At 44.1% G+C, this 22,470-nt stretch overlaps 1 protein-coding gene across 5 annotated transcripts in view; it reads left to right on the top strand.

The window, feature by feature from the left end:
- Nucleotides 1-21,403, top strand: part of RCBTB2 (RCC1 and BTB domain containing protein 2) — a 40,324-nt gene extending 18,921 nt beyond the window's left edge. For 3 of the 5 annotated variants that reach the window (XM_045566643.1, XM_045566644.1, XM_045566648.1), the window contains 10 exons: nt 518-684; nt 1,240-1,398; nt 1,535-1,642; nt 2,604-2,746; nt 5,442-5,507; nt 9,068-9,258; nt 9,803-9,929; nt 11,619-11,758; nt 14,635-14,765; nt 20,132-21,403. In XM_045566643.1, the coding sequence (XP_045422599.1) occupies nt 518-684; nt 1,240-1,398; nt 1,535-1,642; nt 2,604-2,746; nt 5,442-5,507; nt 9,068-9,258; nt 9,803-9,929; nt 11,619-11,758; nt 14,635-14,765; nt 20,132-20,272 (1,373 nt within the window). In that variant the 3' untranslated portion in view covers nt 20,273-21,403. The remainder of the gene's footprint in view (nt 1-517; nt 685-1,239; nt 1,399-1,534; nt 1,643-2,603; nt 2,747-5,441; nt 5,508-9,067; nt 9,259-9,802; nt 9,930-11,618; nt 11,759-14,634; nt 14,766-20,131) is intronic. The other 2 variants (XM_045566646.1, XM_045566645.1) reach the window with 1 other exon arrangement.
- Nucleotides 21,404-22,470: the final 1,067 nt, after the last annotated feature.

Raw genomic sequence — 22,470 nt, forward strand, 5'->3', positions numbered from 1 at the left:
TTTTGTGGGTGATTATAAGGCTGTATTTCTTGATCTAAATAGTAGTACATGGTCATGTGCTTTATAATATTTATAAAACTGTATATATATGTTTTATGAACTTTTCTGAGTATTATATTGCACAATAAATAATACAATAACAAAGATTTTTAAAAATTAACTTGGTGATCATTTTTAGATAAGAAAATTAAGACCCAGAGGAATTGTGTCCTTACAATCTTCCGACTTTCAATCTGATTTTTCTGTTACTCTTAGCAGCCTTTTCTCTATTTATTAAAAAGCTCTCTTCCAGCTATTATAGCTACATGCATTTAAATTTCATATTGTTGCTTTGAGGTAGAATTCAGTTTATACTTTGCTAATAGATTCTTTTGTAGAATGAATTTGGTAGAATAGGGAAGTTAGTAGCTTTTTGGACCTGAATTTTTAGTTTTGATTTATGGAAGTCATGCAATATGTATTTTCATATAATGAGGTAGATGTTTTGAAAGCCTATTATCTTTCTTTTTATTTTCAGAAGGAGAAGTCTTTACCTGGGGTCATAATGCTTACAGCCAGCTGGGTAATGGGACAACTAATCATGGGTTAGTGCCCTGTCACATCTCTACTAATTTGTCAAACAAACAAGTCATCGAAGTTGCCTGTGGGTCTTACCATTCTTTGGTGCTAACATCTGATGGAGAGGTGAGAACAGTCAGTGTAAAACTCACTGCTTTTTTTCAATAAGATTCTGTACATTCCTTTAGCAGCCCTGGCAACATGATCATTGAATTAAAATAACCACCTCCCTCTAATTCAGCCTGATTTTTGGTACCAATCCATAGTCCTGGTGTTTATATCATGAAGTTTACCTGTATGTAGTAAGCACATAATATATAACTGCAAAACTTAGAGGGGTGTATTGACTTTCTATATTGCTATAGTGAAGGGGTTATTTGCAATATGAAAAATCCCCAAATGGTAGAAAATACGGCTGAGACAAAGTAGATATTTTTGTGTTACATGATATATGATAGTAACTATCACTGTTTGTGTAGATAGCACCAATAACCTGATTTGGTAAAATAACACCTTGTGTAAGAATGAATTTTATGAAAACTCCTCTGCCTATGTTGTGAGAATTTCTGGGTGTGCAGCAGTGTGAGAGGAAAGGCAAGGTGCCGCTGGTGCACGTTAGTGTCCAGTTCAGACACTTTATAAATTACTGGGTTTCATTTATGGATCTTTTCTTTCACATAGGTCTTTGCCTGGGGCTACAATAACTCTGGGCAGGTGGGATCTGGATCGACAGCTAACCAGCCAATCCCGCGGCGCGTCACCGGCTGCCTGCAGAATAAGGTGGTCGTGAACATAGCGTGCGGGCAGATGTGCTCCATGGCGGTGGTGGACACTGGGGAGGTGAGAAAGCTGTCGCATGCTCTGTTTCAAAGCCCCGTTTGCCACGTCAGGCACACCGGCGTGGCATGTCTCTCGTAACGGAGAACTCGGTGGCCGTCTGTCTGTCCTGAGCGTCGCGTGTCTCGTTTCCTCGCAGGTGTACGTCTGGGGTTACAACGGGAACGGGCAGCTCGGCCTGGGCAGCAGCGGCAACCAGCCCACGCCCTGCAGGATCGCGGCGCTGCAAGGCATCCGCGTGCAGCGGGTACGTCCCCTGGCGGGCCGCGCGCGCGGGGGGTTAGGTCCTCAGTGGCAAAGATGCCAGCGTATTAAACACCGTTTCCTTAGCAGGATGGAAAGTTTAGCTGCTTGGATGTCTTCATTGAAGTAAAGGATGAAAGCTCTTTTTCCCTGAATTAACTTGTAGCTATTCATCAGAAAACCTCTGTTCCTAGGGCCCTCCCACACGCAGCTTTTGAAAAATGAATTGTTAGAACCTTGTCTGAAGAATCTTTGGCAGGGTGTATCAAGAGCCTCAGTCTTCATACCCTCTGAGCTATAATTCTGTTCCCAGGGCATTATCCTAAGGAACCAAAGAGAAAGTGTCTTACAGGATTAGTTAAGAAGATACAGGAAAAAAAAATTATTAATAAAAAACAATAGGTGTAGCATAATTTACTAATCAAAAATTAATTATAATGACAGCAGTGATGTTTACAAAGAATTTTTAACGATGTGAGACAGTGCTGTATGTAATGGTAAAGTATTATAAAAAGAAACAAGATACAGAACTGCTTATATAATATGGTCATTTTAAAAAAAGCTGTAGGTACATTTCTCTCTGTCTATATATGAATAGAAAAACCTCTGATCCCCAGAGTACTTTCATTTTTATACTTTTCTGTATTTTTCACGTTGAACATGTTTTATAGTCAGAAAAAAGAAACTATTTATTAAAAAATTAAACTGTCTGTTTCTTACATTCACTTCCTACCCCTTGATTTCCGGAAGCAGTAAAGTTGGAATGAACCGGAGCTGAGGCAGCTAAGGGATCCATGACAGTCTTCCGGCCATTCTGGAAGGAGATGGGTTAACTTAATGCTCGCCTCTGTGGGCAGGCTGCCTCTTCCTTTTTTACATTTTTGATTCTTAACCTACTTTGTGAAAGTAGTGAACTACTTCCTTCTATTTGCAGGCCTGAGTCAGTTTGGTCTCTTTCCTTCCAGGTTGCCTGTGGCTACGCGCACACATTAGTATTAACAGATGAAGGCCAAGTGTATGCTTGGGGCGCCAATTCTTATGGGCAGTTGGGCACTGGCAATAAAAGCAACCAGTCCTATCCGACCCCTGTCGTCGTGGAAAAGGACAGGTAACATGTGCATTTTCACAATCTCCCCAGTGGTCGTCAGTGATTAACCAGGACTTAGACATGATAGAGAATTTCTGCTAGCATAAGAATATTCTTTAACAAGAGTATTTATTCCTTTTTCAAGTTGGCTTTTGAATTGCTGGGGAGGCTATTGTATGCTAAACACTCTATTTTCACTTGCCCATGTTGCACCTATACCTCCAACATCTCCTCTAAGCAAACTGCAATGACTAAACTTCCAACAGTTATTCCACATTATTCTTCTCCCTCAGAGACCACCCTCTTCCCCTCTTCATTTTCTGTCTTATATTCTTAAGGGGAGTTGATAACAGTTCAGGTCTGTCTTCTATGGCTTAGCAAAATGAAGTTACCTTGAATGGGGCATAAAGCCAGTCACTCAGTTGCTTAGAAACTTTGTCAGTTGAAAAGGCTACACTTGTTTTACCACTTTAACTCCCAAGCATGAGGAAGAGTAAAATGGTTAGAAAATTAAGACTTAGTTTTGGGCACTTGTTTGCAAGGCTGTTATGTAATTAGCACATTCAGAACTAGTTTCCAAATTATCCTAATATTTTCAAAGCCCTTTTGAATTTCTCAAGCATGGCTGTTCGCTGCCTTTTTGCCATTCGTTTCTCGACACAGTAGTATGAAGCAGAAACATTTCATTATCTTTTCTTTTAAACCAGAGTTGCAATCATTGTAGAAATTAATGCTACTATTTTTATTGCATATATCAATTTTATCATATTTGATTTTAAAATAGATGTGTGGATAAATAGATTAGCTTGCATTTATATGCGATTCTTTTCTATTCTTCTGTTGGAGTACTTGACAATGAAAGCCAAGAACCAACTTGCTATTTTTTTCAACCACCTCCATTTTCATTTGAATATTGTGAACTTGGCTAATGTTATTTAACCTATGTAGAATATGTTTGCACATCCCGTAAAGGTAGTTCAGAGTTTGTCAGCAACAAGAGAAGGGACAGTCTTGAGGCTTTGAATAATCACAGAAATGCCTCAGGCTAGCAAATCCAGTTAGTGGGGATGCTTAGTATTTAGACTGAACAGCAAAGTGTTCAAGGATCAAATCAAAGTCGCATGGAAGTAGAAACAGGAGATTTATATGGCACGTTACCATTTTCTGACAGACGAAGGCCCAGTGTATGCTTGCACACTTATCAAAACCCGTCTGCCCTCACCGCCCACCAGTGTGTGCCTCCCGCTGCACTGTGGGTCCCTGACCCAGAAGGGCCGCCCAGGTCTCCTGACTCTGGTTCACGCAGGAAAATGGATTGTGAGGGACTGAGGTGGAAGAAAGAAAAAGCAGAGAAGCAGGGAATGAAAGTTACGTGGGTGCCAAAGTTGCTTAACTGCACCTTGAAAGTTATCTGTTGCTTTTCCATCATTTTAAACTGCAATTGTTTTGGAATTATAAAGGTAAAGAAAAGTAGAAGCAGCCATACGCTTGCACACTTGCCATTGTCCACATAAACATGACCTTGGCTGTAAAATCATGGTTGAGCGTTTGAAATGAGATATTCCTGATTTTTCCCAGCGTTGCACGCTTGAATTTCAGGCGGCGATTTCGGGGGTTGCACAGTGTCAGCCAGGCGCTCAATCACAGGCGGACTGTGAGCCAGGAATTTATAAGTCTCTGCTGGGACTTGTTCTACACCTCTCCACCCTTTCCAGTACCTGAAGCCTCGAGGATATGTCATGGCTCACTCTCAGGAAACCTCACTTCTGACTCTTTTGGGCCCATTATGGGGAAGCTTGATGAATTAGGAACAGGATCGGATTTAGGGCAGGGTGGGTCTTTAGTTCTCAGTTACCTGTCCACAGAAGTGGAAAGGAAAAAACTCTGTGTACACTGGATTTTTTGCTTGAACAACCACCCCAAGGAAACCTTTTAAAATGCTTCCCAGAGAAGTCTATTTATGGTGAAGAATACTAACATTTGTCAGCAATTTATGTTTATGTAAAAGTAATTTTAACAATTAAAATGATCGTCTTCTCTCTAACTTAGTCATTCCCAATCTTCCTGAAGCTTCAAGACCTTGGTATTTGATTGACCAGAATTTGTGTCTTTGTTCTAGAAGTTCCATAAGAGCACATGTTAAGTTACATTGACGTAAACCTAACTTGGCCTTGAATTTTTGAGAACTCTGCAGCTTCTTGAGGTAACCAATGATGCTCTGGGCTCTCACGAAGCCAGGATTGGGAATCACTGCTGTGGATCCTTTGATCACTGCTGTTTCTTCTCCATTATTCTTCCCCCTCACAAGTGACCTTTGCCCTGCTCGTTGTTTTCTGTTTTACGTTCTTTCTCACTCTCTGCTTTTTCATTTCTAGTACTTCACAGCCATTAAGCTCTGCGGTTGTTGCGGATCATTTTGTTGAGGTGACACAAAACCTGTTTATGAAGAGCATGTAGTAACTTTTTTTTCCATTAAGATTGGCTACAAAATAAAGTGTGAAATATGCCAGACACTCTGACAGTAAAGGTTAGCTCAGGTTATAGTCATTGTTGCATGTAAGACTGGAAAATCTGAGCATCAAAATTTACTTCTTGGTATGGATCTGATTTAAAAACTGATGACCTTAGGCAAAGGCGAGGTTCCTTGGCAGTTGCTTGGGTCCCAAGCCTAGACCTGAAGGTTCCCTCTAAACTGTCTCCACTCTCCTTCCTGTAGCAGCTGCTGCGGTCAGCCACGCCCGCGCCCCACCCCTGACTTCCCGTGCGGAGCCAGGTGTGCCAGGTAAACGTCATGAGGCCGTGCCCAGGGACGGCTGGCGGCAGTGTGGCCCTCCCCACCCTCACCCCTTGGCTCAGTCTGTCCCAGCCCCTTTCCGGGAAGCAGCGTTCCCACCTCGGGTCACCAGCTGCTGTAGAGGCAAAGGCCGTTCCCCTTTCACGGAGGCTAATAGCAAACATTTCAGAAGGGAATGTAGGAATGAAGTTATTTTGATTTTCTGATGTTGGGTAGTTTCACAAACAAGGACACTATTGTGTTCTAATCAGTGATATTTTTTCATAGAATTTTATCCCAAAGTGTATAGAAACTAAAGTCCTTGCTTAGGTCATTGCAGAAGTGCTGAAATCTAGAGAGAGCAAGAACAGTTAATTGATGTTTCCCTAAACTTTGCTGGGCTGTTCTAACCTCTCCTGGCCTCAGAAAATACCAGGTGGCCGTACCACCGAGGTGGTTCCAATGTCGCAGCCCACCAGCCAGGCCTCAGACAGGCCAGGGAGCAGGCCTGCTCCCACCCCCCTCAGCACTGCCAGGCTGGTGTTTCCTCCGACGCACTCTCTGGGGCCACCTTTGACTCCTCTCCTTCCTCTGCATTTATATCTGCGTCACCCTGACCCCTCCTTGGTGACATGACTCGGATGGGACATGGCCACACCCGTAGGCCTCCCCAGCCAGCCTTCTGGGCTGTTCTTTCTCTCCCTCGCACTTCTGCCTTGCACACTGTTGCCAGACCAGTCTTTCTGAGAACACCATTTTCATTACCTCATGGCCCTGTTGACAAAGCTGTTTCCCATTTGCCTGTCACCTCAGATCCCATCTGAACTCCTCAGCCTTGGATCTGAGTGGACACCACTGTTCCTAGCACACCTTGCTGCTCTCTGCCCCCGCAAGGTGCCTGCATGTCCCAGCTGTCCTCAGCCTTGCTGTCCCCACCCCCTGCTGCATGTTTGGTCTTGCTTTTCTCTCCACCTCATGGGCTCTGATTCCATTTGTGACAAATCCAAAGCCTACGTGGCCCAGTGAGCTCCCTTGTACTTTAAATCCTCCCCGAGGTTGTCCCAGCCCACACTGCGAGGTTACGTGGGAATCGCCTGCAGGCTCTCTTCAGCTAGGTCACGAGCTCCTTGGGGCAGGCCCTACGGGTCTGCAGCAGCTGTTAAACATTTTTAGCCACAGAAGCCATTCTTGAGTGCCCAGCTCTGCGGGATGCCGTATTTCATTCACCCTAAACCACAGAGCTGTGAGATGATTGCTACTTTGTATCCTGTCCACCCCCCGCCTGCTTTTCTTTTTTTCTTTAAAAAGATGATAAAGCTGATTATAAGAATTTAAGTAATGTGGCCTCTGCAAACTCCTGTCTGCCTCCGTGCCCACGTCCTGCCCGCTGTGCTAGGCCACCGGACGCAGGCTGTGTTGCTGCCCTGCCGCTGAGGGTGACACGTGAGGCTTGCCAGTAACATAGATGGTAACAGGAGACGTACTTTTCTTTCGATAAATGTATGTGTTCTACTTCTTCTCCCATTTTCTGTATTTGTTGGAAAGAATGTGCTTATGGGGAAGCCGAATAGCACTGGCCATTTCCCCACCTGGCAAGGATTCCTTGCGCAGCAGCGCTGGCTTAGCTGGCTTAGAGGTCGGAGCCAGGGGACGGACATAGTCATGCAAATGTCAAGAAAGGACTCTTCCAGGGAAGAATTATCTGAATTATCATTAGAAATGCACAGTCTCTGCCTAAGGGAGGCTTTGCCACTTAAGATACAGAGCAGTAGTAGCGTTAAGAAACCTCTATTGTGATGCTACCATTTATACACAGACGTTGTGCTTGGCGCTTAACATTTTGTCATTTGATTCTCACACCAGCCCTGGAGTGTGATGAAATAGAGGTTCCTAGAGGCTGAGCGACAGTCCCCTAGTCACACAGCCTCGTGGTAGAGCTGGACTCCAGCCTGGGTCTGTTTGACTGCGAAGGCCGGGCTCTCCACTGTGGCACAGCAGTGGGTTCTTAAGGCAGCTCTCGGTGGCTTTGTGTGGCTAAGCCGTCCCCAGTTAGGCAATAAAATGACCTACAAATTTTATGTAGTAAGACACCGCGTTACATGCTTGGAGAGAGAGAGAGAAGTTACCCCAGTGATTCGGCCTGCCAGGAGCTTGTCATCTAGCTGAACAGAGGAAACTGACACACACGAAACGCCAACGGGGCCAGGCTGGCACGGTGTGGACAGGAAGTGGCCATGAGAGCCCAGGCAGGCGGGAGACCTCTGAACCTCAGGGCTGTCTGAACTGGGCCTGACACGATGGGTAGGGTTTGTAAGGCAGAGAGAGGGAGAGAACATTCCTGAACAAGAACTTTAACCGTGAATAAAATAAAGACGTTGAGGGGCAGTGAGTGCATCTTGTTTGTTGGAACATAGGGTGTGTGGACAAAGTGACTTAAGGCTGGACAGAGGTAGAAACCAAATCACGGAAGGCCTTGATGTCGTGTCAGGATTTAGTCTCACGGGAAGTCATGGGGGTTGGAAAGCGCTGATGAGAACAGTGTCTCAGGAGCCCCCACCCCACCCTGTGACATGGGGGGAAGAGGGAGAGTCTGAGGCCAGGGAGACCCGGGCGGCTGTTCCAGGGTCCAGACGCAGGGTGCGCCAGACCCACGCTGGTGGCGGGGGGGGGGGGGGAGACATTACAAAGAAAGGATCTCTGTTATTTGTTAAGTGGATACTCTGAAGAAAGTGGTGAGGAGGGAGAAGTCAAAGGTGACGCTGAAGTTTAGAGCCTGAGTCTCTGAGGATGCTGGCACCACTGCCCGTGGGGGCAAAATCAAGAAGGGGACCTCCCTTGGGGTGAAAGAAAGAGGTTGCTAATCCTCTTCGAATCTGTATGGTGGCTTATTCTTATAGAAAAGTATTATAACTATTTCCAGATCTACAAAACAATGTCTTCCATTAGGAAGTGTTCTGAGAACTACCTCCCGTCAGTCATGAACTTGCTGCAGTAGGGTCTATCATGTGGTGATCTAGAAACTGGCCCCTCGGGCTACAGATGGTTCGGCCCAGGGGGGAGAACTACTGAACTCACTCTTGGCAGTATGAGCTGGCATGACCCACAGCATGCCGGAATAGATGACATTTTGATGAAAATATTTATTTATTGACCCTAAGTCCAGATGGCCCAAATCTTTATTATTTTCTTCAATAAGTAATGTTTTAAGAGAATAATTAAATCATCCTTTTTTTTTTTTTTTGGCCTCTACTCTCTTGGATTGTACTTGAATTTCAAAGCAGGATGGGGCAGATTTTTATAGGCCTACTGGCTGGAAGTGCTAACAGACAGATCGTCCTGAGTTACAAGTGCCACTGAAGTGTGGCTTAAGTGTGAGTAACTGTTTGGTGCCTGAAGACTTAGGAGATGAGGCATATAAGTCTTGTGTGGTTGCTTGATCTTCTCGGGCCTGCCCCCTTCTGTAAATTAAGTTTGTAATACCCCAAATCGATTAAAGGTAGGGGGAGGAGAAAGCAACTTATTTCTTCTCCTGTTCACCGTGTTGATGGGGCATGTGTTTGTGGATTTAGGATTATAGAGATCGCAGCCTGTCACTCCGCCCACACGTCCGCTGCCAAGACCCAGGGAGGGCACGTGTACATGTGGGGCCAGTGCCGGGGCCAGTCGGTGGTCCTCCCCCACCTCACCCACTTCTCCTGCACCGACGACGTGTTTGCCTGTTTTGCCACTCCCGCTGTCACGTGGCGCCTCCTGTCTGTGGGTGAGTGGGTGAGCTGGTCATCTGGGGGACGGCCCCTTGGGGGGATGGCCTGGCGACCGGGAAGAGGACTCAGGGCTTTTATCTGGATAGTGAGGACTTTGGTAGGCGAAGTATCATCATTTCTGTCTATCATGGGCTCCTGAGAAAGGGGATTCATTTGATTAATTTTCTTAAAAGCATCAGAAACCAACACCAGTCCTAAATTAAAAGCAGTTTTATTTGACTGCTTTTTAATTTTACTGGGAAACTATATCTTTTATTTTTAGTGTATTTACTCAAACATTCTAAAATTTCATTTAAAATTAGTGAGGTGGTTTGGGACTTTTTTTTGTTGTTTTGCCAGATTTATAAGCAGATGTGTGTGAGGTTCTCATCCTTAAGGATTACAGAGATGCAGATCTTTAGGGAGAAAAGCACTGCTCACTCGGGCAGTTATCCGGGGAACTGGTGTTTTCATGAGTGTCAGTAGAGCAATGCTGTGTCGTGGCCTGTGTTTTCACTGTGTCTGTAGTTTACTCTAGAAGTATTTGTGTCACTCCCTTAGAACCCGATGACCACCTCACAGTGGCTGAGTCACTGAAGAGGGAATTTGACAACCCGGACACTGCAGACCTGACATTTCTGGTGGATGGAAAGTACATTTATGCACATAAAGTCCTTCTCAAAATTAGGTAAGGAATCATTTATTTTGAGAACTGAGATAAATCTGTTTCTTTAACCTTTATCTTCGAAGCGTCCAAGGAACTACATTAGGCACTTCAGTAATAATGAAAAGCTGTAAGGCTGTTTTTGCCCCTATGAGAACACAGTGCAGCCTGGGAAACAAGAAAGAACAGGTCGTGTGCGACGAGTGCTGGGGAAATCAGTACTGTGGGTGTTCCTGGGAGGCTGGAAACAGTCCGTTGTCTGCCTTGGCGTCAGACACAGCCAGCTCGCGCTGGGTGAGCGTGTTCCTTCCGTGCCTTGAACACCATATTGAGTACCTGGACATCAGTCAACTTTCCTGCCTGGGAACTGAGCTCGGCTCTTAGTAACCAGCCTCCTTAATCACTGGTGGGATACTGAATGTTTCGATGCTTTAAAAAAAAGAGGATCAAGACTTTTCCAGACCAACAAGGTCTGGGGTGAAGCTAACACAAAGATTTTAAAAATCAAATTTGTTGGTGTGTGTGAGCAATGAGCTACATCCATTTCAAGCGTGCAGTTGATGAGCACTGACACATGTACCTGCCTCTGAAACCTCTGGCCCCACATCGAGATACAGGACATTCCCACCACCCCTCCCCCACCCCCACAGGCCCCTTATGCCCCAGCCCTGGGCAACCAGCGATCTTTCTGTCACTGTAGAGTAGTTAGCATTTTCCAGAAGTTTACATAAATGGAACGATGCAGGATGCATTCTTTTGCTCCTGGCTTTTTTCTGTGAGCAAATGATTTTGAAATTCATTATGTTGTTATATAACAGATGTTTAAATCCTGTTTTAATGAATCACAAACTCAATGCACATTTTAGACTCGAGTTCCCCTTTAGTAAGGTCAGGCTGTACCGCTCCTTTACTCTCACAATAACACATAAGCCTCCGTAGAGAAAAGGGGTGGGTTAGTTTGTTTTAAGTAAGGTCTGCAAACTGGTGGCTTAAACAGGAGAAGTTTATTCCCTCACAGTTCTGGAGCCCAGAAGTCCAAGATCAAGGTGTCAGCCGGATGGGTTCCTTCCCAGGGCTGTGAGCTAGAATCTGTCCCACACCTGCCTCTCTCTTAGCTGGTGGTCTACTGAGAATCGTTGGCATTCCTCGGTGTGTGGCAGTCTAACTCCAGTCATCATATGGCTTCTCCCTGTGTGTGTGTCCGTGTCCAAATTTCCCGTTTTTACAAGGACACCAGTCGTATTGGATCAGGGATTCCCCCAGTGAGCTCATTTTAACTTGATTACCTCTGCAAAGACTCCGATTAAGGTCACATTCTGAGGTGCTGGGGGTTGTAACTTCAACATATGAATTTTTAAAGGACATAATTCAACCCATAACAGAGTGAAAAAACAAAATGACTCAGATTTTGTAAAAATAAACCCACTGATTTTTCTAAATACCCATCAGCATATGTGGTCTGAGAGCGACGCCAGGGAACCCAGCACGGTGCTCACCAGCGCGGCCCTTAGCGGCAGCTGCCTGGGCCGCCCACAGCGGCAGGTGTGCAGTGCAGCCTTGTCGCGTGAACGATTGTCTGAAAACCTCAGCCCAGCAAAGAAACAAAGAACCAAGGCAGGACCTGCAGGTGCGCACCCGCAAGGGACGTGCCGCTGAGGGAGGCCGCCTGTTCTCACCCGCAGCTAGGACCTGACCACTTCTTTCTTCCTTCAGATGCGAGCATTTTCGTTCTTCGCTGGAAGACAATGAGGACGATATTGTAGAAATGAGCGAATTTTCGTACCCTGTTTACCGAGCCTTCCTGGAATACCTGTACACAGACAGCATCAGCCTCTCTCCCGAGGAGGCAGTAGGTAATTGCCAGAGAATTTCCCGAGAAACTGGCCACGGGTTGAGTAACTGACAAGGTGGTTTTTGTAGCACCTGAAAGCCAGTCGCTGTGAGGGTAATCACGGAAGTGGCTCCTTGGGTGTGTGTTGAACCCAAACGTTTTTCCCTTGTTACTGCTTCATACAAATGTCAACTGGGGAGTAAAATAAGAGACAGATGAAGTATCAAACCATTGCCACTGTGGAGCGTTATGGGGCAGCCGCATGCAGGAAGGGATGGGGAAGGGCACACGGCCAATCCCAGTGTCTCTACAGGGAGGGTCCGGAAGTTCCCTAATTTCTACCTGATCGAGGCTGCGCCCAGCGTAGGAGGCTGGGAAAATGCACATTTCCATATGGCCATGGCTTGGCCAAAAATTCTGTGGTTTGGGGAGAAAGAAAGAATGGATTTGTGTTTGTGCGTGTGTGCATGTGTTGGAGTGGGGAGAGGCAGCTAGCAGCTTCTGCCACAAGACTGATGTGATTTTTTTTTTTTTTAAAGATCAGTAATTATAATGGTTCAGGTGAGAGATGATGCTGTCCTGGGTTAAGCGTGGTGTAGCAGTGGAGGGATTGACAGTAGATCAGATCCTGGACATATTTTAAAGATAGAGCGGATGGCATTTGTTGAAGGTTGGAACAGGAGGTGAGAGGAGCGAGGGGACAGTGGCCCTGAGGTGTCTGGCCTGAGCAGCTGGGTTCGTGGAAGTGCCATGCACTCAGGTGAGGAAGATAGAGAGCCACAGGTTTTGCTCTTGAAAAGCCAAAGGAGTTTGAGCTACCAATTTACACACGCCCTCTCCTAACATTTGCAGAGGCCTGTTAAGAATCCAAAGGGAAGCCTATGTACATATATGCCTAAAAATTTGAAGCTATATGTCAAGCTAACAAACTTCAGATAAAGTATGTTCAGTCCTCCAGCCTTGAAAAACGTACTTCAAACCTGAAAGACCACGTTTGCATTTTACTTGGAAATTTAGAGTTTCAGGATCCCTTAGAGTTCTGTGCTAGAACCTAGTGGCACATGAAGGACAGACCCCTGGCCTCCAGCTTGTGGCTGCATCCTGCATCTCAAGGAGTGTGTGGGCAGGCCAGCCTGCACGTCCAAGCTCCATCCACCCCCAGCCCGGGCTACCCCTTGGGGCCAGGGGTCCACACATTGGTGGTGTGGTCTGTCAGAGGGAGGAAATACACACGTGCCCTCAGGGCCAATTAGGCAGGGAACCCCAGGCACCCAAGGTGTGGGCTGGAAGGAGACACTTGGCTCCTTGGCTGCCCTGTGGTCAGGGTGTGCCTGGAGGAAGCAGGGTCCTCTCTTAGGGCAGTGCTGCATGTGTGAGACCGAAGCTCTGGAGCGTTTGGAGCTGTTGAGAACAATTAAGCCATTCACAACTCTCAAGATCTCAGTATTCTTCAATGGGCCATAAGGTCTTTCTTCCATAACTTTGATAATATTTGTGATATTATAATGGAAGCAAGTTTCCAATCAAATTCTGCTACTTGTACAAAATTTATTAGCAGACAGACACAGAAACAATTAATATGGTAAGATGGATGAAATCCCATCTCTCTGTCGTTTAGGCACTCTATGGCATGTGCCTTCATGACAGGTTAGAGTGAGGTGCATGTTACAATGTTCTAGTCGCAGGATTCAGCTTAACCCTCTGATCAGGTGGCCACTGGGGGCTGCATGCAGACCTAGCACGCGTACTGCTGCCAACGGTGCAGGCCGACTGGGGCCCTGTTCTTGCAAGGGCAGAGGACTCACAGTATTCCTGGCCAAGCCACACATCCTCGACACCACTGTTTTCCCAGTGACAAACTAATTCTGACATTCTTTATGCTAATCAACAAGTCTCTAATGAAGAGTCAAATAGCAATATCTGAAAACAAATAGGACCTTCCAAATGCTGATTGACCACTGCTGTTAGAGTTCTTCCCATCGTCCCTCGGGGTAGAATTAAATTACTTGCCTATGTGTATCCCTGGCTACGGGAATTGCTTGCAAGTGGATGCAGGTGCTGTAACAGGACTCATCAGCCTATGGAGGTGGTGCTTAAAACCCTCGGGCCGGAGTGCTCGTAGGGAAGTCAGTGAAATAAGCGTCTGCTGGGCGCTGGAAGGAACGTTTGGGAGTCAGGAGAAAAGGTCCGGCCCAGAGAACTGAGGAGCAGCCAGTTAAGGAGAACAAAACCGCAAGCAAGTAGCAAAGCATTCCGAGGAGGGCATCGTCAACCCATCACGTTCTGTGTAAATGTCGAGTAAGAGGGAACCAGGGAATAGACCTTGGATCTGGCACCACGGAAGCCATTCTGTGACGACCACAGGTGTGGCGTCATGAGCAGTGGGCATGGGGTTCTGCCTGGACTGGCTTGAGGTCAGGATGGGAGGTGAGAAATGGAGACGGCAGGTACAGAGGGCTCTCCCTAGGAGTTCTGCCATACACAGGAGCCGAGAAATGGGATTGGGGTAACAGGAGGCAGACGCGTGTCCGGGAAAGGCTTTTCTTTTCCAGATGGGCACCGTGGCAGCGTGAGTGTCTGCTCCCAGGAGCGACCCAGGACAGGCGTTGAGAATGCAGCGGGAGGGGCGATTAGGGGAGCACACTCCTTTTCTTTTTTTCCTGGGGAAAAAAACATTAAAGCCATTCTCTCTGTGCTCCTGGTTTCTGTATTGGCTCAGCCTGGCTACCTTCTTGAGTAGAGCCACATGTGAAAATGTGAGTCAGCAGGTCTTTACTTGCCTGGCAATTCAATTAGGATTATATTTAAAATAATACCCAAATCATCTCTGAATGGCTGAGTGAGTTTAAATCAGGATTCTTGAAATCAACCCCCCTGATTAACACCTCTTTCCACCAGGATTGCTAGACTTGGCCACATTTTATAGAGAAAATCGTTTGAAAAAGCTCTGCCAACAAACTATCAAACAAGGAATCTGCGAGGAGAATGCAATCGCTCTGCTCTCCGCGGCTGTGAAATACGACGCCCAGGTAAGAGCAGCTCCCTTCCAGCGCAGCCTTCTGGAAGACATGGAGTTAGGGGCCTGTCTCATGTCTCCAACTAAAATAAACTCTAGGTAGCTTAAAGATTTAAATGTAAAAAAATAAAGTAACAACAGTACTAGATGAAATATAAGTAAATATTTGTATAATGCTGGAGGGGGGACATCACAGGCAGACACCACGAAGGAAGGGATTGACAGATCTGTTTTCAAAAGATAAAAAAAACTTTCATACATCAAGAAACACCACAGGAAAAATTAGAAAGTAATGATACACTGGGAAAATATTTACAATGTATAATGAAGCAAGTTTACCATGGTAAAAAACAAAAAGAAAATTATGAGCAGTTTGGCTGAAAAAACTAGATCAAAGAACTAGTAGCTCTATGAAGAGATGAAAAACATAGAAATATAAATGAAAACAAGGTATGATTATTCACCCGTCAAACTGGGAAATATGGTTTTAAAAATAATGCAGGCTCAGAAAAATGGTCTTCTCCTAAACTGCTGATGAGGGTGCAGTCTTTCTGGGGGCAGCTGGTATCGTGTATTAAAAGCCTTAAAGATATGATTCTTTAAGGAATTTATCTCAGGTAATCATGGGTTTGGATGAAGATTTAGCTTCAGAGGTGTTTACTGCTGCAGTTTATAATTTTGAAAAATTAGAGAGAGGTCAGTGTGAACAGTGGAGGATTGTTTATAAAATGTTAATACCATGAAGTTATGCAGGTGTTCAAGGTATATCACTAAGGGAGGAACTATGATCTTGTTCTTTTTTTTTTTTTTAAAGTATAAATAGCTGAATAAGACTGAAATTCATTATCGACATAGAAAAACAGGCTAAAGAATATAGTCAGTGGTTATCATGGGATGGTGGGGGTATGGAGGATTTTTATTTCCTTCTCTTTGCTTGTTTTTTCTGAACTTTTTGTAGTGACCATGCATTGTTATGATAATAAAGAAAGGAAAGAACCCATCCTAGAACTCAATCTTTAGGAAACAGGCCATCACTTCTTAGAGTTGATTTCCTTTTGGCATAAGGATATCCTCTCCTTTGGTCAAAAAACAGGGACATTTTAGTGGAAAAAAGGTTGTAACTTTTTTTCTGCTTATGCAAATAATAATATGCTTATTAAAGAAAATTTAGAAAGTACAAAAAGTGTGAGGAAGGAAATGACTTATCAACCAGAACGTTAACACTTTCCTTCAGCAGCTTCTGACTTTTCTTCAAAGTCGCATTATGTATTTATCTCTAAATACTTGAAATCTAGATTTTTTTTCACTTAAAAAGAAAATTTTACCCACTTTGAAACATTAGTATTTAAAAGCACAGTGAATGTTTGTCTTATGTCAAGGTAATAATATTATACATTGGGCACTTGAAAAATGCTTCGTGGCCAAACAAAATCTATGTGCTGTCCTGTAGTTTGTCGTTTACAGCCATGGTGGTGACACTGGACTCTGGAGGGTCAGTTCAGAGGTCCAGGTGGTGGCACATAGCGTTTGCAAGCAAACCAGGCTTGATTTCTAAGACTTTTTCATACTCCCTATTTATGTAAATTATTTGTGTGGTTACCTTCCAGCTCTGTTTTCTAGAAAGTAAGCTCCTTGAGGGTTGGCAGGGACTTTGCGCTGCCCACAGCCACATTCCCACGCCCAGGATCGTTTCTGACACATAGTAGGTACTTAGCGTTTGTGTGATGATGTTCAACTTGGCCTGTAGAGACACGCTACTTCACTGCAGCCTGTCCAGCTAATCGTTGTACCCTAAGTGAATAGAATAGATTACAAGTAAAATAGGCTATATGTATACTTAATATAAAAATTTTTATAAATAAAGAATGGCATATTTGATTTGGCTGACTCAAATAATCAAATAAGAAATGGGCTCTTTCAGCAAATTATCCCTCATGCTAGACTGCCCCTTAGTCCATAGTGACTATGAGCCAGGGAGTACGCTAAGCACAGTTCGTGTCTCATTTACTTCTCAGAACAACCTTATAAGACATAGGCATTTTATAAATTCCAATTTACAAATGAGGAAACTGAAGCTCAGATTAAGTAATTTCAGTAAAATAGTATATTGCAAAACCGGAAAGGCAATCCAAGATTGGACAGATTTCACAACCACATATTTAACTACGGTTCTCCATTGTCCCCTGTGTTTTAAAATCAAAAGTGTTTAGTTACTGATTCAGCAAGTTTTCGCTGAATGCCTGTTTTGTGCCCGCACTGTTCTAGGCACCAGGGTAACTGCAAGTGAACAAAACAGAGCAAAGTCTCTGCCCTTGTGGGACTTCCTGGTGAGGGGAGATGGGCAAGAAGCAAATGGATACACTATATAGCATGTCAGATGGTGATGGTGATGTGGAGAAATAAGCTCAGGAGGAGAGATGGGGAGTACCAGGCTGAGATTGAAGTTGGAATTTTAAAGAGAGTGTCAGGGAAGGAAGGCGTCACTGGGAAGGTGACTTAGCAAAGTCTCTCGGAGGTGCGGGTGGTGTGTTGGAGGAACAGCAGGACAGGACGGGTGTGGAGGGAGCAGAGTGAGGGGAGGAGATGGTGCGGGGCAGGGGCTGGGGCTGGGGCTGGGGCTGAGCTAGGGGCGGGTTGGGAGGGGGCACACGTGATCCACCCTGCAGGGGTCGCCCTGGCCGCTGTGTTGAGAGTCGCCTGCGGGGCCACAGAGGGTGGTTGGTTGGGAGGCCGTGTCATCCAGTAAGTGGTGATGGCGGCTTGGGCCAAGTCATTAGCTGCGGTTGGGTTTTGAATGTATTTTGCAAGTTGGGATTTGCTGGTGGATCAGATGTGGGAGGGCTGGGGGGTGGGGTGGGAAAGACGACCTGGGATGACTCCAGGGTTTTGAGTATCAGCAACTGAAAGGATGAAATCGGCCTTTACTGAGAGAAGAGTGGGAGGAGAGGTGTTTTGGGGGAAATATCAGGAATTTGGTTTCAATTATGTTAAGTGTGTGATGTCTATTAAACGTCCAAACGAAAATGTCTAATAAGCACATTGGCTAAGCGAGTCTGGAGCTCGGGAAACTCACTGTATTTAAAGCTGTGAGACTGACACGCGCAGACAGGTTGGAGGATTCCGTTCTGGGTACTCCATGCTCAGGGCCCAAGGAGATACGGAGATACAAGAAGACCAGGAGATTGTGTCCTGCAGCTGGGAAGGAAAGCGTTTCAGGAAGAATCTTCCACCAGGGCAGCGCCGACTGCCGGTGGCTCTGGCCATGAGCCCGCCACAGGTGGCCGCGCCAGGCAGTTTCAGTGGGGGAGTTGATGGTGGGGAACATGATGAAGCAGTTTGTCGAGAGACGCAGATGATCTGGTAAGGGAAACAAGTGATGCAGGGACAGTTCCCAGAGTCGGGCTCCTGAATAGGAGCAACAGGATCCAGGTGACGAGGCAAGGGGCCCTGCCTTACCTAGGGTCATGGGCCATCACCCAGAGAAGATGGAGTCTGCAGGCAGCTATGCGAGGAGACATGGTGGGAAGAGCGTGTGAAGCTTCTTTCCGAGTGATTCTGTTTTCTCAGTGAAACAAGAAATCGTGTTAGCTTAGAATGAGGGTGAGAGAGGTGGTGTTGGGCATAGACAGTATGAGAGTCCTGTAGGAGAATGAGGGAATTGGGGAAATGTGGTTGGACTGCAGGACAGGATGAAGGGCCCCAGCCTTACAAAGTGGTAGCATTTAAAGTAGACTACAGTTCTCTTACCGAAAAATGAGGGCCTTGTTGTATATAGACAAAACTCCCTTACAACCAGTACCACCCTATGCCAATTTAGTGAATTCTTAGAATCACAGGAACTCTTTCCAAGTCCTATCTTTGTTGAATAATTACCAGAAATTCCCATTCTCCAAAAGTGAAGGAAGGTGGATCCAAGGGTTCTTTTGTTCTCCCATTCATCAGCAGTTTTACCGACGCCATCCAGATCTGTGGGGCTGCACACTGCCTGGCCACCTGACTCCAGACATACTTTAACGTGTGTGGTGCAGGTCTGAATTTTTCCATTCCTCTTTGCAGAATTCAGCCAAAGAGATGCATCTCTGTCTTGTTTCATTTTCGTGTGCTGTAGGCAAAAATGTCATTTCTAAATATTTAAGCAAGAGCACATAATTTTAAATGGATACTGGGATATTCAACATATATTAATGAAGCACATTTTTATGTACAGTAACATGCTAAGATATCAAGTAGGTGTGTGAGTTTTCCTTTACCACTGAGGCCTTACCTGGTACTGAGATATGTCTTACTGCCCAGCTGTGTTCAGGGATGAAATAAACAGGTTTTCCTAGTATTTCTTTTCTTAAAAGGACATGTACTATAGGTTTGTGGGTACATTGGCATGGCTTTCAGTGTATATATTTTCATCTTTAGCATTTGCTATAATTTATATGTCTAAAGAGAAAAATGATAGTGTGAAATGTGCATATGCAATTGCTTGGAAATTATTAGGGGCTTTATTTTTTATAAATTACCTTTAGTGACATAGAGACAAAAGTTTAAACACTGACCACCCACCACCTACCGGCGTCTTGTCCTGGGTTGATGGCATGGCCTAGGCGCTAGGGTCTGAGGCATATTGGAGGTCTGGGCAGGCTCGCCTCTTTTCCCTGGGGGCGAAAAAAGCATCTCACCACCTTCATTCTGATTCTCAAGTTTAGAGTTCTAATCAAGAGAATTACTACGAGGTAATTCTTTGGCCCAGAGTACATTACAGTAAGCCAGAAAACACAAACCTGATGTGATTCTCTTGCCAGAAGAACTTGAAAGATATGATTTCTTCAAAGCATCTTCCCAGTTAAGATTATTGAAGGTGTGTGTAGTGTGATGACGTCTATCCATCCCATCCCTTGTCGTCTTGCAAAGGAAAACAAGCAGTGGCCTGTTAATAAGAGAAGCGGTTTTTGACGTTACTATTTTTATGGCTTACCCTTTCTTCCACAAACTCTTTATAGGCAGAAATATTTAAAGCACCCAATATAAATATAAGACGGGAGCATAGGGCCTTTAACAAATATTGAAAGTGGAATGAATAATACTGTCACTAGATGAAAAGGTACCAAAGAATTCATACACTTAGGTGCCTATCTCTGGGAAGAAGAACATCAGATTCTTTACATTGGTTGGTGTGGAGGAACTTGAACGTTTTACTGTGTTATTTAAATTTTTATAAGCATGGATTCATATTAGTTATATGGCTTTTGTAAGTATTCTTAGGTACTGCTGTACCGACATTTCCTCCTCTTGGCTAGCAAATCCTTTTTATTGGTTTTAGGAATTTTAATGTTACGTTGCATTGCATTGGGAAATGTGAATTTGTTAACTGATTTTTGTTGTTCCTAGGATTTAGAAGAATTCTGCTTCAGATTTTGCATAAATCATCTGACTGTAGTAACACAAACTTCAGGCTTTGCAGAAATGGACCATGATCTCCTGAAGAACTTTATCAGCAAAGCAAGCAGAGTTGGAGCCTTTAAAAATTGATCCCACCCACAGGAAAGGAGTTTTTGAGCCTTTCCACTTCCCCTGCAAAAGCCAGAGATGAATAACTTCTCTTTAATTAATAGTATGTATGATGAGCTACATTTGGCTGAGTACTTGTGTCTGTCAAAAGAAGGATGGTGGTGAGTCTTCTTCATCTGCCTAAATCCAAAGTTACGTAGAAAGTATCAAATGCGCTGATCCAATGTGACTAAGGTCAAGGAAAAAAATTATAATACCTTATTGTTAATATGTTTACCATATCCTCTTTTGAGTCACTTAAGTTGGACTCCTTTGGTACACTGGTACATGCTATTCTGGCCCAAATGTTCTGTTATGCAGCTGGCTGATGTCACATAGACAGCTTGACAAGGACTGCTGTCCCTACCACGTTTTCAGCATCTAGCGCCGTGCCTTGTATATGGTAGGCACTCTGTTAATTTATTGTCATATGTCCTGAGAACAGCTCTATTTGTGGAATACTGGATGAAGGAATAATTTACACAAAATAAATTTAAAACAGCCCATAATTATTAAGGTCCATATTCTTCAGGGACGCCGTTCTGAGAAATAGTGGCTACTTTAGAGCATTCATTAGAATTCACAAAAGGCCTTAGCAATTAAATTGTCAAAGGCCCAAGGGCTAATTTTAATTTATTTATTCTGAGTCATTAATTTCTCACAAGGGATTAGTGAATATGAAGTATTATCTTTGAATGAGATTCCTGGGTTGATCTGCCTCACCTAATCACATAAGGGCCTTTGCTTTTCTTTGTGTTCAGAGGGATTCGCCTCCATAAGTAAAAATGATTATGTTTTTCTTGTAGTTGACTCTCATGTCACTGTAAAACAGGTCTCAACCTGGCACTAGTATGATTATGAAGTACTAGCTGAAAAGGAAATAATGCTTACATTTCATGGACAGCATTAACAGAAATGAGATAAATTTATACTTTTTAGATAAAAACAAGTTACCCAATTATAAAAGAGAACCTGAAATGGGACGTAGTATCAGTTTCCTCTAATATGTATCTCACAATATGATATTATGTAAAGAAAACCTTTTTGGAATTAGAAATCTTGTTCTGATGCTGAACTATTTGATAATAAAGTGCTCATTTATAGATAATAGAACAAATGTGTTGTTTTTTTAATCTCTAAGAAAAAAATTATATCAATCTCATGTATCTTAGATGTACATAAATCTCTTTGGTGTACTTTTGTTTTTCAGAGCAGTCACTCAGGTAAGTTCTCATAGCAAAATCCACCCTAAAACATAAATGGCTTATAAACAACCTGATTACTGTTCATATTATTGCCTTTGCTCATTACTGGTGAGGTCAGTTTTTTGTTTTTTTTTTTTTTTTTTTTTTGAAAACTTAATTTTTTTAGAGCAGTTTTAGGTGTTCCCAGCAAAATTGAGAGGAAAGTATAGAAATTTCCCACATGCCCTGACATATGCACAGCGTCCCCTACTGTCAGCATCCCCCACCAGAGTGGGACGTGTGTTACAGTTGATGAGCCCACACTGACACATCATCATCGCCCACAGTGCATAGTTCGTTAATACATTAGGGTTCACTCTTGATGTTCTATATTTTATGGGTTTGGACAAACATATAATGATGTGTCCATCATTACAGTATCACAGACTGGTTTCACTGCCCTCAGCATCCTCTGTGCCCTGCCTATTCCTCCCCGTCTCCTTTCCCTCCAACTCCTGGCAGCCACTGATCTTTTTACTGTCTTCACAGTTTTACCTTTTCCACAATGCCATGTAGTTGGAATCATACAGCACGTAGCCTTTTCAGATTGGCCTCTTTCATTTAATAATCTGCATTTGTTTCTTCCATGTCTTTTCATGGCTTGATTGCTCTTTTTTTTTTTTTTAGTGCTGAATAATATTCCGTTGTCTCGGTATACCACAGTTTATCCGTGTACCCATTGAAGGACATCTTGGTTGCTTCCAAGTTTTGGCAATTGTGACTAAAGCTACCATAAACATCTGTGTATGGGTTTTTGTGTGGATGTAAGTTTTCAAATCCTTTGTGTAAATACCAAGGAATGTGATCACTGGATCATGTGGTAAGAGAATATTTAGGTTTATAAGAAACTGTCAAACTGTCTTCCAAAGTGGATGCATCCTTTTTCATTCCCACCCTCAAGGAAAGAAAGTTGCGGTTGCACCTCACCCTCGCCAG

Source organism: Lemur catta, chromosome 13 (assembly GCF_020740605.2).
Source record: "Lemur catta isolate mLemCat1 chromosome 13, mLemCat1.pri, whole genome shotgun sequence".
In the NCBI taxonomy this organism is placed as follows: domain Eukaryota; kingdom Metazoa; phylum Chordata; class Mammalia; order Primates; family Lemuridae; genus Lemur; species Lemur catta.